Source organism: Gymnoscopelus microlampas (genome assembly GCF_963454915.1).
Source record: "Gymnoscopelus microlampas genome assembly, chromosome: 22".
Lineage (NCBI taxonomy): Eukaryota > Metazoa > Chordata > Actinopteri > Myctophiformes > Myctophidae > Gymnoscopelus > Gymnoscopelus microlampas.
In genome coordinates, this window is record NC_139959.1 from 1,989,508 (window position 1) to 2,009,322 (window position 19,815).

The 19,815-nt window shown below is 41.8% G+C and overlaps 1 protein-coding gene across 1 annotated transcript; it reads left to right on the plus strand.

Moving 5' to 3' along the window:
* Window positions 1-2,306: 2,306 nt before the first annotated feature.
* Window positions 2,307-11,828, plus strand: gpr141 (G protein-coupled receptor 141). Its single transcript, XM_084048434.1, has 5 exons — window positions 2,307-2,445; window positions 5,828-6,017; window positions 7,983-8,112; window positions 8,813-9,212; window positions 9,698-11,828. Exons 2-5 carry the CDS (start codon window positions 5,870-5,872, stop codon window positions 9,929-9,931), a joined length of 912 nt encoding a protein of 303 aa, XP_083904560.1. The 5' UTR covers window positions 2,307-2,445; window positions 5,828-5,869; the 3' UTR covers window positions 9,932-11,828.
* The last annotated feature ends 7,987 nt before the right edge of the window (window positions 11,829-19,815 follow it).

A 19,815-nucleotide genomic window follows, 5' to 3' on the forward strand; every position in this document is an offset into this window, starting at 1 on the left:
CTTGTGCATGTTAGTTGAAGTATTAAAGTGGTGAAAGACTCACACACCACAACGTTTGGAAATACTCCAGTAAAGTAAAGTACCTCAAAATTGAGGATGACTCCTTAGACAGAGACTAGAAAAATATGATTTTTCTTGTTTTTTACATAATGATAAGGCACTGACGATGGTCTCACAACTATCACGTATTGACTTTGAGCGCTTTAGCACATGGTTGAGTATGTGAACAATAAAGAAACCAAAAGATTTTTATAGTCTCTGTCTACGGAGCCGTCCTTAAAAAAACAAGGTCTTTCACCACTTTAGTTCCTCTTAGTTTTTGAGACCACTGCAGCCCCAATCAACCTTATACTAATAACAGAGAAATGTGCAACAGTCTACCCTGGACTTTTCAACATTAGCCACATCCTCTTTCACTGTGCCTGTGGTGAACTGATCCAATTTCGGCTTACCTGAGAGCACAGTTCTGTGCAGTGTTGCCATTATTATAAGCGACTTTGGGCTTCTTTTTCTGCAACGTTACTTGTAAATATTAGTTTCTAAAGTGTAGTTGCGTATTTGGGCTTGCTTCCATTTTTTTTTTTTAAACCAGTGGTTCTCAAATATTGTCATGTCCCCAAAATAATATGCTCGTCCCTAACCCCCATCTGAAAAGGTTTTGTGCCAGGGAGCTCAGATAGCAGATATACAAGGCGTAGATCTGCCATTCGGGACGCGTTGTGAGCTTGTAGATCGTCTATTTTCAAAAACAGCCGGTGTATACAGTATATAGGTTTGAAGTGCTCATGCGGCCTATACAGTAGTCGTTTTCATTTGGGCTTGTTTCTGTGTCTGTGGTGAACTGATCCAGCTGGCAGCATAGTTAGCTTAGAGCAGGGGTCTTCAACGTTTTCAGCCCAAGGACCCCTTCTCTGAGAAAGAGATGAAGCAGGGACCCCCACTACATATTGCATAAACTTGTGTTGCAGATTAAAGCTTTTCATAGATGCTGGTTTCATGTCATTTTCAGACATTTAACCACTTAAACCGTCAATACTAAGTAAACTTTCACTCTGTACCTCTTTTTCCCCCTCTCTTTGCCGGAAATAGCCGATCTACAAGCTCACAACGCCTCGCAGTGCGAGGCGTTGTGAGCTTGTAGATCTGCTATTTCCGGCTAAAGTCCCCCTGAGAATAGGGATGCTAGGGTTCAAGTGGTTATTGTAAAAATAAATATTCTATCACAAAGATTTGGCGGACCCCCTGTAGTAACTCTGAGGACCCCCTAGGGGTCCCGGACCCCCTGTTGAAGACCTCTGGCTTAGAAAGAGAGGCTCCCTACAGGCCTTCTGCTCTGTGGCTCATCAACCGTCCCATTAGTTTAACCCATTCAATGCGCATCTACAAATGTCTTGTTGCTATAATAATATCAGTGGTTCTCAAACTTTTTCATGTCAAGGACCCCCAAAATTATATGTATTCTGTCACGGACCCCCATCTAAAAATATTTTGTTCCAGGGACCCCCAGAAGCAAAGATTTGAGTTACACATGTTGGCTTTAAAATATATATATATATTCAAAGATTTGCGAAAATGCTCATGATTTTTCAAAAATAGCAGATCTACAAGCTCATAGCGCGGCACTGAATGGGTTAATAATTACTGCTTTCCACCGTTGAACTGTAACACTTGACCATTTAAGTACAGTAAGTACCTAAAGTATGATCTTGTAGCTTGACTCTTATTCAATATCTCTAATGTTTGAAAGATTTAAAAAATAAAAAAAGATGCATCTTTGCCTTCGTTGGGTGAGTCGTACTCCCATTATCCTCTATTAAAATTGCCTAATGGGTCGGTGGGCTGACCACCTGCAGCCCTCGGGGGTCCCCTGTTGAACACCTGGAACCCTCTCAAGGAGGGGGGGGGGGGGGGGGGACCCCACTTTGAGAACCACTGGTGTATAATGATCTCGCAAGCCTTTCTGTTGGCTAACGTTTCATTTGCGAGTCCCTGGTGTATAGTAGACAACTTTACAAGAAGGAGGAAGCAAACAGCTCTGTGGTCTCCACCAAGGATGTGCATTATCTTCTGTCTCAATTCGCAACGCACGCACACACACACACACACACACACACACACACACACACACACACACACACACACACACACACACACACACACACACACACACACACACACACACACACACACAGCTTATTTTCTCTAAACTGTTGTGAAACCGTCATGCAAAGCTAGATATAAAAAAAAGGGAACAGGCATACACTAGGTGTTGGTTGTTGACACACAGACAAATTGATACACACACACTATATCACACCCTCTGAGACGCAATGCATTGTGGAAGCTGCATCTTTCCTGTTTTCTGAGTGTAAGCTATGTAGTGGGACGTGCTTCGTTTGGTTTGGAACCCATGCAGCAACTCCACTGTGTTCCTTCAACTAAAAGGTATGTTTACTTTACTAATTTATGTAGATAGCATGTCATTTAGACAGACGCTAGGTTCATTATTTACCTGGTATCCTTTAGTTTCACATTATTATTTTGATAGCATATTGTTATCAAAATTATAACATGATGCTAGGTTCTTGGTTTACCTGTGATCCTATAGTTTACTGAGGCACTAACCAGGGGCGCCCAAAAGGTCGATCGCGATCTACCAGTATAGATCACAAAGGCGGTGCAGGTAGACCACATGTCATGCCCCTAAACATGTTTTCAAATTAAAATATGTATTAAAAGAAATCACAAAACTCCTCCCCTTTTTGGCATCTGCCACTTGAATTAAGGTAACTTGATTGACTGACATGAAGAATGACCTATGGTAGGGCAAACGCACAATACAGTGCTTTGTTTTCAAGAGTGTTGCGCGTCAGTAGCATTACAAAGTTACAGTAAAAATGTGCGTGGCAAAGATCGCGAAAACCTGCCACTTCCATACAGAATGGGAGGAAGTCTTTTTTCCCCCACTATGCCCCATTCCAAGTGTGTTTGTCTTATAATGCCAGCGCCGCTATTTATTATTATTTTGGGGTCAGTAGATCTTGTCGAGTTGGTCATTTTAAAAGTAGTTCTCAAGTCAAAACAAGTGTGGGCACCCCTGCACTACACTGTCTCTGCATTTGACGCATGTGTTTACCTTGCTTATTGTACGTCGCTCTGGATAAGAGCACCTGCTAAATGCCTTAACCCATTAAGACCGGGAATGCATCTGTGTGTGTCATTTTAAGATTTCTTTGGCTATATAAAAATAGCAGATCTACAAGCTCATAACGCGGAACCGAGTGCCGCACTATGAGCTTGTAGATCTGCTATATATTTTTTAATCTTGACAATTTGTGCAAATCTTTGAATATATATGTTTTAAAGCGTTGTTTAACAGGATCTGTGCTTCTGCACGTCCCTGGAACAACATATTTTGTTGTTGGGGGTTCGTGGACAAATACATTTTGGGGGTCCTTGACATGGAAAAGTTGGAGCACCACTGATAAAGCAACAATATAGGAAGAGTTTAAAAAAAAACTGTTAGGATTTAGAAGACATTTGTAGATATTCAAAGATTTGCACAAATAAAATAAAAAATAGCAGATCTACAAGCTCACAGCGCGGCACCAAGTGCCGCGCTGTGAGCTTGTAGATCTACTATTTTTGAATAGCCAAAGGAATCTATAGTGACACAGATGCGTTCCCGGATTGAATGGGTTTAAAAAAAAACTATTGGTTCTCAAACTTTTATTTCTTTATTTGAAGGACCCCCTGTGACTGAGAATGTACACATGGAACACTCTCAGAGTTACAGACCTGTAAAAGGGTCCATTTGGAAACTGCCTCAAGGAACCTACTACTATGTACAGGTCCTAGGACCCCACTGTTAGAACCTCTGGTTTACAGCAAACTCCTCAGTCTCACTTCTTAGGGCAGGGGTCTTCAACAGGGGGTCCGGGACCCCTAGGGGGTCCTCAGAGTTACTACAGGGGGTCTGCCAAATCTTTGTGTGACATGATTTTTTTTTTACCTTAACCACTTGAACCCTAGCATCCCTTTTCCTGAGGAGAACTTTAGCCAAAAATAGCCGATCTACAAGCTCACAACGCCTCGCAGCGCGAGGCGTTGTGAGCTTGTAGATCGGCTATTTTTGGCAAAGAGCTATCGTGTAGAGGGAAAAAAAGAGCAGACCACGTAAACAAAAAAAGTTGAATATGAAACACAATTTTATACAATATAGAGGGGGTCCCTGCTTCATCTCTCTCTCAGCTAGGGGGTCCTTGGGCTGAAAACGTTGAAGACCCCTGTCTTAGGGAATGAACTGTGAGCAGCATCTAGAAGGAGAATAACATTCTCCAACGTGATTCGCTACAGAAAACTGTGTAATACTTCAGTTTGGTTACAATTTCTTTGAATCTGTAATAGTCTGTATAATGTTTAAGTCTTTGTATAACCTGTCAGAGGCTTGTGATGCAGAATCTGAGTGTAAGATGATGTTCTTAGTTAGTGCCTTGCCGTGGTGTAAAGGAACTAAGTACATTTACTCAAGTGCTGCACTTAAGTACAATGTTGAGGTATTTTTACTTTACTGGCTAATTTCCAGTTGTCAGTACTTTTACTTCTACTCCACTACATCTCAGAGGCAAATACTGTACTTTTTTTTTTACTGTACACAGTATCTCTATAGTCATAAAACGAAACAGGTCTATATAATACCCTTTATTTGGACCAATATTTTCTAAATTAACATACAGTGCAACCACAAAGGGTGGGAAGTCCCAGCCACCCGGAATACAAAATAGGAAGGAAGTCAGGCCAACCACACGATGGGTCGTACAAACCCAGTTCCTTCCCCATTTCCCCGTGTAATGTAATCTGTAATGTACTGTATTCTGCTTGTTTTTATAATTCTGTGGGGACTGGATGTAAATGAGCATTGTTGCTAAATCTGGTGTATTTACATTATTGATTGATTTATTGAATACTTTATTATCAGTTTGGAAGAAAAAAAAAGCACAGGAGAGTACAGTTCAATACAAGGTCTGCTAAGAGGATTTTAACCTCAAGAAAGACTATGGCTTGTTTTCATTGGGGTCTTTTGTACTCAATATATCATTCATCATTGTCCTTTAATATGCGGTGTCCCCTCTAAATAAACAAATAAAAGTATACAACTACACACACATATCCTAACCAAAACAAGGCCCCGAAAACTAGACTGCCGGTAAACCTCCCACCAAGATGATAGAAAAGACAGAGAGACAGATGGAGCAAAAGAGAAAAAATAAAATGTAGAGACAGATAGATAGAGAAACCCAGGGAGAATTTGAGCCTATGGACTATACAAACCCAGAATTAAAAGGAAAATGTAAAAAACTGACAAGAAGTTGTAGGCTGAAGCTTTAGCTTTTAGCAAAAGAGACACATTTGAACTATATGATAGTCTGTTGTTTTTGACCATTTCTTTCTTTCTTTCTTTCTTTCTTTCGTATCCCTCTCAACTACCTTTTTCATGCCAAGGACCCCTAAATCGATATACATTTGGCCGCGGACCCCCATCTCAAAATGTTTTGTGCCAGGGACCCCCAGAAGAGAAGATTTGTGTAAAAAAAAAAAGAAGCTAAATTCTACAAAATTCTTCAAACACTTTCAAGATTTTTCTTAAATGTTCAAAAATAGCAGATCTATCTACAAGCGAGCTTGTATATCTGTAGACAACGTATACAATATGGATTAAGGGGTGAAAATGTATTAACACCTTTTGCTGGGGACCCCCTGGAACCCCCCCTCAAGGACCACTGGTTGAGAAGCACTGATCTACATGTCCATTCCATTCCCGTTGCAGTTATCCTCCCTGACTGGCCAGACGGCGCACCACACAGACATCATGGCTCAAACCACGGCAGTGACCCCGAACCAGACCTCCCTCAACACGACCAACACCACCACGTCTGGAACACCAGAGTATGAACAGGCTAAGATCTACCCGATCCTCCTGGCCATTAACTGTGTGGTTCTGATCATCAGCTTCATAGGTAGGTTTGCATGTCCAAATCAGGATCCAAGTAGGAACCAAATTAAAGTGACTGGGTATACCGGCAGTGGTGAACAAAAGTACTAACAGTTTTTACTTAAGTAAAATTATCAATACTGCAATGTAGAAATACTGCCGATACAAAAGTATTGGTATCAAAACGTAGTTAAAGTTCCAAAAGTAGAAAGTACTCATTATGCAGAATGTCCCGTTAAAAAATTCAAATGTATGAAATGTATAAAAAAAACTTAGAAAATAGCAGATCTACAAGCTCACAATGCGTCGCATCGCGACGCATTGTGAGCTTGTAGATCGACCATTTTCAAATGGCCAAAATGTATAGGGCTTAAGTGGTTAAAGTATGTTTTGTAATAATAATCAAAATCTACAAAGTAACTAAAGTTTTCAAATAATTGTAGTGGAGTAAAAGCACAATATTTGTCTCTGAGATGTAGTGGAGTAGAAGTAACAGTACTGAAAATTGTAAATATTCGGGTAAAGTAAAAGTATCTCAAAATTGTACTTAAGTACAGTACTTGAGTACAAGTACTTAGTTACTTTACACCACTGGGTGGAAATCAGGTAGGAACCAAACTAAAATGTCTGGGTACCAGTTACCCATACAAATGAAGGAATGGAGTCCATCAAATCCTAATCATTTAAGTGTCCAGTATTTTCCTGAACTGATGCTGCTATCATTCGTGATGTCTTTGAATAAACATATGACAGGTCCATTACATCACAATTATTGATTTTTGGCGTTTGAGATATGTGAGACACATAAAGAAGGGGTAGGACCTTATAAGTTTTCACAAAACGTCTTTCTACTCCTTTTTCGAAAATGGAATATAATTTAAGGATGATGTTAAAATAACTTTGGCGCTGTTTTTTAATCAATTTTTTCCCTTTTTTCTCCTTTGCCCTTTTCTCATTCATATTTTCAATATGTTCGAAATAAATAACTAAATGAAAATGAAAATGAAATGAGATTTAACATTAGTTTACAGCCAGACATTTGGGTGAATTTAAACACCAGTAGTTTCAGCATTGGAGCTCTCAGATACTACAAATAGGTTTAACGGGCGGCTATAGCTGAGTGGTTAGTGAGCCCGCCAAGGGAGCCAGAGGCCCTGGTTGCCCCAGGTTCGATTCCAGGCCAGGCCAGCATATGTGTCGATGAAATGAAATGTGTTCCACAGCAAGACTCTTAACCCCTAATTGCTCACAGGTTTTCATTGGAAACAAGACCGCAAGGACTTTCATGAACGACCTGTTAAAAGGAATTATCCTTATCCAGTTTGTAGTAGTACTAGTAGGCCTACTTCAGTTAAAGGAGACATCCGTTCATTTTTAGTGTTATCTTTGATATGTGGCAAATCACTCACCAACATAGAAATGCCCATTGAGTTACTCCACAAATCCCCCTGTCGACCCCCACCGTTGGCATAATAGGAGGCGCGAGCATAGCCCAAATTCGCCTATTTTAACAAATGCAAAGTCTGTTTTTTTTCTCCTAGCACTCATTGTGGAGCCCCATGAGACCCTTACAGGCGATGAAAGTCCCGACAAGCTAACCGCTAATAACAGAACGAGCTAACGCTCGTTGCTTGTTTCTCTCCGAACATGGCAACCTGGTGTTGCCAGGCAGAGATATAAGCAGCCAGCGTTAGCTTGTCGGGACTTTCATCGCCTGTAAGATTTGTGGAGTAACTCAATGGGCATTTCTACGTTGGTGAGTGATTTGCCACACATCAAAGATAACACTAAAAATGAACGGATGTCTCCTTTAACGCTGACAGGAATGCAAATATTTTAGTTAATTTTGCCTCTTTTAAATTGTATTTGTATTCATTTTTGCCATTACAGTATGTAACCGAAATAGGGATTTGATGAGAACCGGAATCTATGAACAAAATCGCAATCAGAACGGATCGAATCCTAACGCTATACCCATCCTTATTCATAGGGCTGAGCCAGATGTGGCAGATGATCTACGCTGTCAAAAACCGGAAGGGTTCCGCAGTTTCCGCCACCATCATCGCCGTGTTCAACCTCATCTTCGCCCACTTCGTCTACTTCCTTACGGTGCCTTTCAGGTAATGATTTGCAGAAGGATCTGAACCCTGATCACTTTGAGGGGGAATTTAAATCTATTTTAAAAGAATAGAGAGACTAGTATTGTTGGCAAATGTGATTGATTTTACATTTTTGTCAACTGCCTCATCTGAAGTCGTTCGTAACCATTTTAGTTCCTGATCCTGTTTTGCACTTTTAACTCGATATTGTGTTCACTTGTGTGTATAGTGTGTGATATATTATGAATGAATAATGTTATTTTCGTGTCTGGCTGCCTCAACACAGCCCATCCCTTACGGGATTATTCAGACACATACAAACGAACACAGTATTTCCAGTGCCAGCATGCTGACACCAAAATAATAAATACCACATTACTGTATACATGACTCTGATCAAAAAGTACAGAGACAGTTTAGTAGTCAAATTTTCAGAATAGAGAGTGGAGGGCAAGAGAAAATAAAATAATAATGTATTGTTTTGTTTTGTATTGTGTGTCTATTGTTGTAATAATGCTGCGTCTAACAACAATAAGCTAAAGCTTCAGCCTACAACTCCTCGTCAGTGTTTTCCTTTTAATATAGTCCATAGGCAAAAATTCTCCCTGTTTTTTTTGTAATTCCGTACTTTCACTTGTAACGGAGTACTTCTGCATTGCAGTAGTGATACTTTTACTTACAGTAAGTAAAACATTTGAGTACTTTTTCCACACCACTGCAGGATATACTACTATGCCACGGGTTACTGGGGCCTGTCCATCCCCTGGTGCAAGATCGTCAGCAGCATGATCTTCATCCACATATTCATGTCCTTCATCTTCTACTGCATCATCATCGTGCTGCGCCTGCTGACCTACCGCAAGACGCCGGTGGAGATCTTCCGGACCTGCCACGCGGTCCTCGCCTGCGTGTTCGTGTGGCTGTTGGTGCTGGTGGCCGTGCCGTGCGTCGTCTACTTCAAGTACGGCAAAGTCCACGGCGATGACGACTCCCATTGCTTCCACTTCGGGTCCCGCATCGCCGACGAGATGGGTGCCAAGGCCTTCAACTATGTGATGAGCCTGCTGATTATCGTGGCCGTGCTGGTGCTGGTGGTCCTGCAGACATGGGTGCAGTACCAGGTAAGGTCTGCCTTTTAGTGTGTAATCTCATGTACATACACTGCTGCTATGTGGACCTACAGAATAGGGTTGGGATCTTTTTAGGATAAGAGTCCCTCTTTAATGGTCCAATTCCTTAAGGGTTTCATGACATCAAATTGCTATTTTCCCCCCCGTTTCTTTCGTTTTCTGACCTCAAATACACCCAAAAAACTGAACTTTGAACATTCAGTAGATTTTCTGTGGTCTGGGGTTTTCTGAATAATTAGGCTCAGAAAAGTGCTGTGATTGGCCCGAGGACTTTGACGTCACAGTCCATTAATCCCGCCCCCTCTCCTCCCTGCCCCTCTTCCTGCCATGGCTCACTGGAGTGAATTTTTCAGTTAAAACCTTTTAACACACGTTTGAAGGACCATGATAAATGACTTGTAATGTTTTGTAAACCAGCATGTCATGAAACCTTTAAGGTTAAGAGGGTTCTATAATGATTCTCTAATGATTCTTAGGTGATGTACAAGAAAGACTGGAGGAACCAGCAGGAGTTCTGGAGGCAGCTGAAGTCCTCCCTGTTTGTGCTGATCATGGTGGTGTGCTTCCTGCCCTACACCATGTTCCGCCTGCACTACATAGAGAACGTCAAGCTGGAGAATGTCAACGAGGTGTTTCTGAGCCTCACCACTCTGAACTGCATAGACATGTTCACCTTTGTTAGACGCATCAGGTGCAACTCCTGCTGCTGAGTGAGTGGGCGAGTGAGTGAGTGAGCGAGCGAGCGAGCGGGCGAGTGTGTGTGTGTGTGTGTGTGTGTGTGTGTGTGTGTGTGTGTGTGTGTGTGTGTGTGTGTGTGTGTGTGTGTGTGTGTGTGTGTGTGTGTGTGTGTGTGTGTGTGTGTGTGTGTGTGTCATTTTCATGTCAAGGACCCCAAATTAATATGTATTTCACCGCGGACCCTCCATCTGAAAAGATTTTGAGCCTGGGACCCCCATACCAGGCCCTAGGCAATTTGGCGCCCTAGGCAATATTTAAGAGCACCTCAGTCTCTTTTAAACAGAAAGTAATACAGCGGACAGGTGCTTATCCTATGTCTGACAGCGCCGCACCACCGTTTTCTACCACAGCGCCACCTAGAGCCTAGTGGCGCCCTAGGCAACTGCCTACTCTGCCTAATGGGCGGGCCGGCCCTGCCCCATACCAGTGGTGTAAAGTAACTAAGTACATTTATTCAAGTACTGTCCTCAACTCATCAAGTGCCAGAGGTTTTTTAAAACAGGGTACATCCAGTGGATGTAAACAAAGGGTGTCTGCGCGATGGTCGAGTGATCACCACTGTCAAAAAGTATGGAGATATGGACCTTTTTCCCCAGATCCTTGGAAATCATTCGAGCTGACGGAAGTGACGTTTTTTGGGCCCTTGTCACATCCGTCCATTCCATTTTACAGGGACCTAGGATCATTCCTAAGTTGTGTTAGAGCGCCCCTTGTGGATTTTTTTAATTATTTTTTTGTTTATAAAACACGTAGATTTACGGTTTTGGCACTCAATGTGTTAAGTACAATTGTTTTGTTATTTTTACTTTACTGGAGTATTTCCAATTTTCAGTACTTTTACCTCTAAGTACTTATCTCTAAGGCAAATATTATACTTTTACTCCACTACAATTATTTGAAAACTTTAGTTACTAGTTACTTTGTAGATTTTGATTATATTACAAAACATTCACTTCAGCCTTTATACATGTCGGCCATTAGAAAATAGACGATCTACAAGCTCACAATGCGCACATTGTGAGCTTGTAGATCTGCCATTTCAATATATATGTGAAATGGGACCTTCTGCACAATGAGTACTTTTGGTACTTTAAGTAGGCCTACATTTTGATGCCAATACTTTTGTAAAGTACATTTTTAATTCCATACTTTTACTTGTGTTTTTCTACATTGCAGTATTGATACTTTTACTTAAGTAAAAAATGTGAAAATGTCTTAAAAATGTAAATGTACATTTTTTTCAATGTTTTTTTTAGCTCACAACGTGTTACAAAGTGACACATTGTGGGCTTGTAGATCAGCTATTTTCAAATAGCCGTATGCGTGTTTAAAGTCGCTAAAACTGATTGCAATGCTACATTAACTTATTTTGCTTGGGACCCCCCGGAACCCCCCATCAAGGACCCCTGGGGGTCCCCGGACCCCACTTTGAGAACCCCTGGTGTACAGTAAGAAGAGAAGCCTGTAAAATGCTGTCATGAAGCGATCATAATGTAACCTGACCCTGCCAGAGGTGGCGGTATTGAGTAACCAGTAATAAGCTGTGAAACAATGTGTGGAGCAAGCTGTTTGGATCTGGTAGCGTCAGGTTAATCATAATGTCCATTCTGTGAATTTGTAAATGTCATGATTGCCCCCTAGTGGCCTTTTTCTAAACGCAACAACTGAGCTCAGTGCAATGACTCATATGCTCTTATTGTTTATTTTCTGTTTATCCAACATGGTTCCATTTTCAGGCAACCTGGAAAAAAGAATAAAACAGCATATCCATCCACTCAGCGTGTTTGGAGAACACTTCACTGATCTGTGTGTACACAGTGTTATAAGGCCTGCAGTACAGCCCAGTCGAATAAATGTCTCAAATCGTTACTATGTCACTATTGTTTTGTGAAACATTACCTCAGACCCATTGAATCCCTTACCTGCCGCCCTCGGTTATATAGTCTCAGTTGTAGGCCCACACACACACACACACACACACACACACACACACACACACACACACACACACACACACACACACACACACACACACACACACACACACACACACACACACACACACACACACACACACACACACACACACACACACAAAAACACACCCTCTGCTGATCCTTTTGCTTTTAGTTTTTTATGGCCGCCGAGTTACTGTTTAACCTCCCCACCCTATTTTGAGTTTGTTTAGTAAATCGATGGTAATGACAGGACTATGGCGGCGCCATCCTCCAATGTGTCGCTCCATGAATTATAAGCCCCACATATAGCTGCCCTCCAAGCTGCCCTAGTGAGAGGCTATAGTGGCAACACCTCAGCAGGCAGGCAGCCCCACCACCGGAGGTTACATGTGGATTTAAATGCACATCACAGACGGACACACAGAGACAGGTAAGGCACAAATCATGCAATGTTTGTGGAAAGAGGTTAGTTAGTTGTGATGTGCAGGATGAAGATCTATGGCCTTGTGTTATTGTTGCGTCTCTGTTGAAGGTTACCAGTCATTGGTAGTTTTGTTGCCACTATAGGTGCTATGCCAAATCATGTGTTTTTGTACCCCACCCCCCCCCCCCCCCCCACACAAACACACACTTCCAGCTGGGTTTAAAACTCAGGCCGGCATGTCATTGGATGGGATGGGAAGGCGCTCACGGGGTTGTTCAAGTCTATTGGATTTTTTCCCACTTGTAGCAAGTGTTAACCCATTAAGAACTGAGGCACGATTCTACAAAATGTCTTCTAAATCCTAACAGTTTTCTGAAAAAAACCTATGTTGCTATATCAGTGGTTGTCAGACTATTTCATGTCAAGGAACCCCACAATTATATGTATTTGGCAGCCGACTCCCATCTCAAAATATTTTGTAATAGGGACCCCCAGAAGCAAAGAGTTAAGTAAAAAATGTTCCCTTTGAAAATATATATTCAAATATTTGCACAAATGTTCGAGATTTTTCTAAAATAGCAGATCTACAAGCTCATAGCGCGGCACTCGGTGCCGCGCTATGAGCTTGTAGGTCTGCTATTTTTGAATAGCCAAAGTATAAAATAGTGGTTACACAGGTGCGTTCCCGGTTGTAATGTGTTAAGTGAGATTACAGTGTTCTTAGCTCTGCTTAGTGCTTACAGACAGCGCTTTTTGCTCGAACAGATAAGATTAGGCTCACTTTGTTACCCCCCGCCGCGCTGTAAAGATGATGTGATAACCCTGTTCACGTTCTGTACAGGAGTTTGATAATCGGCAATGTACAGAAAACAGCTGAGCTCGCCAAGCAGTAACACGGTGTTTCCCTCTAAGTCTAAAGAATGCATACAGTACTGTATAACGTCGCTGCCGGGTGGAAACCTTGTACTGTACGTCCAAAACTGTATAAACAATAAAACGGGGCGCTCGGTAGTGGTAAAGTAGCTGCCCACCACCACGGAGGTTGTGGGTTCAAATCCACCGTGGTGCATCCGGCTTTGTCGAGCGTACGGGCCACACAAGTGGCCCGTGTTCAGGGGAGGGAAGCCGGACGGGGCGGGTGATAATTGGTAATCGTGATAACGTAATTCTACATGGCTGGGGTGGCACCTGTCAGCAGGGAGTGTTGGGCGGGAGGAGTAGCACGAAAGCGCTACGTCCTCCCGGTGGGGGCTCCTCACTGGTAGGTTCAGTCAGTAGGATACAGCAGTGACATCACAGAAATGTGTGTGGATCGGAATCATCAAAATCTTAATGTTTTGCATTTTGGTTTTGTCTGTGGGGGCACCACCTCCTTGTTTGTGTCGAAACAGGAACTCGGTTTGGCTCCTCCCTTTCTTAGTCCACTTCCTCCCGGCTGCTTCTGTTTTTATTCCTACTAACAACTACACTACATTTTTAGGACAGAGGTGCTGACGGATTCTGCTGTTAGCATAATCTGTCTTGAGAGATTAGATGCTGTGTGACCATGAACAACAGCTCCAGTCCAAATAGAAGCAGCAGAATTATGGCTGCTTAACACACACAGATAGCCTATTAGCTCTCTGTTTTATGACCCCCACAGAGCTGTCTGTTGCTAGGCGAACTTATAGTTTATTAGAGCGTCTGCATTGGTCACATATCTGGTTGAGACATGATGAATTATTGAAGCTCTCTTATGAGTTTGTTGGACTGTAAATAACGTCCGTATTATTAAATTAATATTATGTGATTAATTTAGTTAATAATTCACTACAAGAACAACTTCTACAAGAAAGTAGTTCCCGGCTACCTGGAAGAGCATCTACCTGACAAGAGAATATATAATAAGAAGAAAGTGAAACTGAAGGGCCTGTTTACTCAGCCAGCTCAGCCAGGCGGTGTTAGACATAAACTTTTCTCAAACAAAAACAATAGAAACAGAAACGAAACTTAACTGTTAGCTCAATCTCATTGTAACCAAGATATTCTATAGAAATTCATAATTCTGTGAACTTCCCGTGTAAACTCCTAGCCTAGCTACTTAGCCTTGCAGCCGAGAATCCAGCACAGATGTTTTGGCGAGGGATGGCGAGCGCTTGTTTTCCTTACAAGCCCCGCCCGAAGCCCCTCAGTCACTCGCCGTCTCACACAGGCGGTGCTTAGAAGCCCCGCACGGTCGGTGGCTTGTAAGGAAAAGAAGCGCTCCCCTTCCCTCGTTCAGCTACAGCTACGCTGGAGCACTGTATGCAAGGGATAATGCATGGGGAGGTGGTCATAATTGAAATTCGAAGCCCGACAGGGTGATTATGCACCGAGGCGGAGCCGAGGTGCATAACCACCCTGAAGGGCTTTAAGTTTCAATAATGACCACCTCCCCATGCATTATCCCGCTTATTACACGGCTACTTAATAAATACATAAATAAATGTACCCAAAAGTTACAACAAAACGTATTTCCTTGCTTACAGCAATGAAAGTATTCCATAAGTATTGGGCTGGGCGGACAAGTTCGCCTCGGAAAACAAATGACAGTATTCCACAAGGTAACCGGAAAACTTGCCCCAAAACACACTCGCCCCCCATTCTATATACCGCCGATTTGCCTGTAATACCGCCGGATTTGCCCCAGGGCGACTGTGTTTTGGGGCGAGCGTTTTGGTATTCCCCCGTTGTTGTGCCACGATAAACAAGGAAGTGCAGTGGATCAAATAGAATCACTTTTCGGTTATTGCATCGTCTATTTCTCACTTCAAATGTTTTCAAAAACATTCTTGAGAGCAACGTTTAGTTGTAAATGACATTGGTTGTTTGTTTACATGGCTGTCATGTTGGATAAAGCATAAAAGCAAGCAGCGCAGGTTGGCACGAGCAGGTGTTCTGAGTCTCTGATTACACAGCGGTCCGTTATTGAGCTCATCGGTCATTATCCAGAAATAATGACCGATGACTGACCAATCAGAATCGAGCATTCAACCGTGTAATAAAAACAATTAACGCACCTGTGATTGATATAAGATGATCTAAGGTGTCTTTCTAATAGTGTCTTTCATCACGTCTATTAAACGGAAACCAGCCAATTAGAATCAAGGAATGGTACTAGCCAATACAATACAAAACATACTGGAATAAAGATCAGTAGAATCATAAGGTATACAGTATTTACAGAGAAAGGTGGATGGGGGCAGAGGATTCTACTATCAAGGTGTTCAAGGAGTTAAACTATGTTCACTTGTATTTGGAAGACAGGAATTATTTCAGGTTAGTTATATAATAAAAAGAAGGTGAAACTGAAGAGACTTTTCAAATGGTTTATCCTCTTCAAGGAGCGTGTCAACGGAGAGAGCCAAATCATTTGATTGATCTCAATGTATCGTTTGCTTTGGTTTTCCTTTGTATCTTCAAGTACCTCTCAAGTACCACGCATTCTTTCCCTTGTTTTCTGGCATTCCACCTTAAGCTTGAAGTTATACTTGTTTGCATTATGGTGCCGCAAAAAAAGAAAGAAAGAAGCTGATCTGCAAACTCACTGCTCTATGACGTGTTGTGTGAGTCTGTACATCAATGGCTTCTATTTCAGCATGCTAACTTTCCAGTTAGAGAAAGGCTGACATTTCTATTAACTTGGAAGCCCCACTGATGATGTCACTGGTAGGCAGGTTTCTGAACAGCCCACCAATGACACACATACAGTAGTATGCAGACAGAAATGGTGCCATTGTATAATGAGCACCATTTAGGACCAATTAAATGAATTTAAGATGAAAATGGGTGTTCTCCTTTAAGTGATCAAGTAAATGTATGCTTCAGTATAAAACATGGCATACATTGTCGCTGTGGGACAGAAACCTCATATCTCCATAATTGAACCTTCTTTTATATTTCCGTACATTAACGCCCTACTTCATCATAGAAGAGTGTCGCACAAAAGTAGCGAAAATAGCAGATCTACAAGTTCGCAACGGGCCAGTGACTTGGCGTTGTGAGTTTGTTGATTGGCTATTTGCACTATTTTATATTATTTTAACGATTTTGTACACGAGAGATTTCCACTCGGCAGCGACGATATCATATCAATATTGAATTATTGTCAAACAAGTCGAACTGTCATCTGGCCGCTCTCCTTCCTCTCTTCCTGGGGGCGTGTTTTGACGGTCACGGTGGTTCTGTGTCAGTTACAGTCACATACTGTATAGCGTGTCATTCTGCAGCGTGTGAACATAATGGACACACTTCCTCATTCTGTATGAACATGATGAGTCAGCGGGCAGGCCCTCACACTGTAGTTAAACACTAATGTCTGTCAATCCTTTCTCTCTAAGACAAACACACACACACGCACACATGCACGCACTCACTCACACACAAACACAGGCCTCACACTTACAGGGTAGTTCTCTCTCAGACAAAGCCAAAACACACAGACACACACACACACACACACACACACACACACACACACACACACACACACACACACACACACACACACACACACACACACACACACACACACACACACACACACACACACACACACACACACACACACACACACGTTGTATTACTATACTTGTGAGGACATCAACACTTTAGGACAGCCATGTCATGAATGCCATTTAAACTAAGTATAAATCATGTTGAACTCTAATTCCAATCCCTAAACCTAACCTCTGAGACACCTAAATGTCTAATCCTGACCTGAATGTTTTTCTAATTGTAAACGTATCTCTAAAAACTGTTGTTTTAACTATAAAACAACCATTTGTCTTGTGAGGACCAGGAAAACGGTCCTCACAGTGTATATTTCTTCAAATTCTACTATACTTGGTCCTCGCAAGTATAGTAACCCACAGACACACACACACACACACACACACACACACACACACACACACACACACACACACACACACACACACACACACACACACACACACACACACACACACACACACACACGGTAAACTGATCAGCCACAAACTCACACTCTCTCACAAACTCTCTCAGTCCTCTCTCTCTTCTCTTTGCCACATAGACCCTATGAGTCTCATAACTATACTAATACTCTCCTAAAGTCACCTCAGGTAGTTTCTTTTTGTGTAGACTTGATTAATCCCAATTCAGTTTTCAGCTTCACCCAAATGATGGCTGCTCAGATGGTTATGATGAGCGGTCGGTGGGAGCGGTTAAGGGTTACGTGTGTTGCTCAGAGACACATAGACATGTGATCTTGTAGATCTGGTAGATCCTTTGATACATTTTGAAGAAATGTTTGTACTTTTACTTTCTTACTTTAAGTACATTTTGATACCAATACTTTTGTACTTTTACTCAAGTAAAATTCTCATGAAGGGATCGATGTTGGACAGCAAATCTCTCTCAGGGTAGAAACCTCATATGTCATGTCTCATAAAATAGCAAAAGTAGCAGATCTACAAGCTCAAAATGCGTCACTTCGGGCCGCGTTTTGAGCTTGCAGATCTGCTCCTTTTGATGCTTTTGTGTGACTCTGTAGTATGATCAATATAGGGCATTCATTTATGAAAAAACACAAAAAGTTAGAATATGGAGATAAGAGGTTGCTGCCCTCCCAGCATCATTTATATGCCATCATATCCAGTGACCAGTCCCACTGGCATTTAGTGCAGTGAAACTGTTGTGTCCAAATCTAATGAGTTTATGATAGATTGGAGGGGTTGATTGCAACTTACAGTCATCTGCCCTGAAACTGTGAAGCACAGAGTACCTGACATCACTATTTTGTATTGGAATTCCCATAGGCAAATGTTAGATTGCGTCATATAAGAACTGTGTTAAAATAAACAAACCACTCAGGCGATTTTGTCAGGTACACACAGAAAAATAATGGTTCTTAAATAGTTCTTTAAAAGGCTATATGGTTCCACAAAGAACCATCAACTACTAAATAACCATTTAATCTAGTGAATGGTGTGAATGTTCCTCATCTAGTTCTAGAGAACCTTTTTTTGGCAAAGTTCTTTGAACTCTTAAACCATGTACCTTTGAACTCTTAAACCATGTATTAATTGGCAGACATTCAAAAATAGCAGATCTACAAGCTCGGTGCGACGCGTTGTGAGCTTGTAGATCTGCTATTTTCGACGAACACATTTCAGCCTGGTTGATGAAGTTTGTACGATTTAAGGGGTTTGGGGTTCTTTATAGAACCATTCAAATAAATGGTCTGAAAGGTTCTTTCTGGAACCAAAAATGGTTCTTCTCTGGCATCACTCTGAAGAACCAGTTTTGGTTCCAGTTACCACCTTTATTGTTCTGTGTGTATGTGACTCTGTGTGGTTTATGATATTGAGTTACATTTTATATAAATTAGTACTTTTTCACCGTCAGTTGATGCTTCATATCTATACGAGTTAAATCGGCGGGGTTTGTTTATTTTTGAAACACAGTTCTTAAATGACGCAATCTATGATTCCCCTATGGAAATTCCAATACAAAAAATAACACCATGATCCAGGGGGATAGCGCCCTCTAATGGCAGTGATGTCAGACTGTGGTGCAACATTTTGTTTTCTCTGTTTTAGTTTCTCTTTCCTTTTTTCTACCTATCTAAACGAGATCTGCTTACAGCTAAAACTGTTAATATTCTCTCTTGTGCGCGCACACACACACACACACACGCACACACGCGCACACACGCGCACACACGCGCACACACACACGCACACACACGCACACACACGCATCAGGAAGATTGCAGTGGGGGAAACAAAATGCATCCTTTTGTGCTATTTCCTTTCTCCTTTCACCAAAGTAATTAAATCCTGAATAATAGAGAGCAACATACAATGTCTAATTACTTTGAAACACTTGGAGATTAATTATCAGATTGTTCCATAAACTGAATTACCTGATGGTTAACTGAAGCAGTGGTTTCTCAAACCTTTTCATGTCAACGACCCCATGTTAATGATGTATTTGACCCCCATCTGAAAGTACTTTGTGCCAGCCACATACAAGAGTTGCATAAAATAGATAGGGTTAAAGTGATCAAAACTGACTTTGATGCAATCTCATTTTGGAACACCCTCAAGGACCCCTGGGGGTCCCCGAACCCCACTTTGAGAACAACTGATCTGAGTGCTTATATATGCGATAGTTCTTTTTGAGACAGTGTTGTGCGAAAACAGCCAAACAGCTATTTTTGTAAATGTTGGGACACATATGGATACATAGGATTGAGCATTAATTATTTATGGTAGAGTTAATAGAAGATATTAGTGTTATCATCCCCTCTGCTCTGTCTCTTTATTGATTATATCTGATGGGCTTCAGCTTCATGACTTGCTATTGATTAGATTACAAAGCAGGAGCAACGCGCACGCGCACGCACACACACACACACACACACACACACACACACACACACACACACACACACACACACACACACACA

Bases quoted from the DNA above. Each gene is read 5' to 3' on its own strand.
- gpr141 (XM_084048434.1), top strand. From the start codon at position 5,870: ATGGCTCAAACCACGGCAGTGACCCCGAACCAGACCTCCCTCAACACG. The intron at 8,113-8,812 runs GTAATGATTTGC...ACACCACTGCAG, and splicing joins TTCCTTACGGTGCCTTTCAG to GATATACTACTATGCCACGG. The intron at 9,213-9,697 runs GTAAGGTCTGCC...AATGATTCTTAG, and splicing joins AGACATGGGTGCAGTACCAG to GTGATGTACAAGAAAGACTG.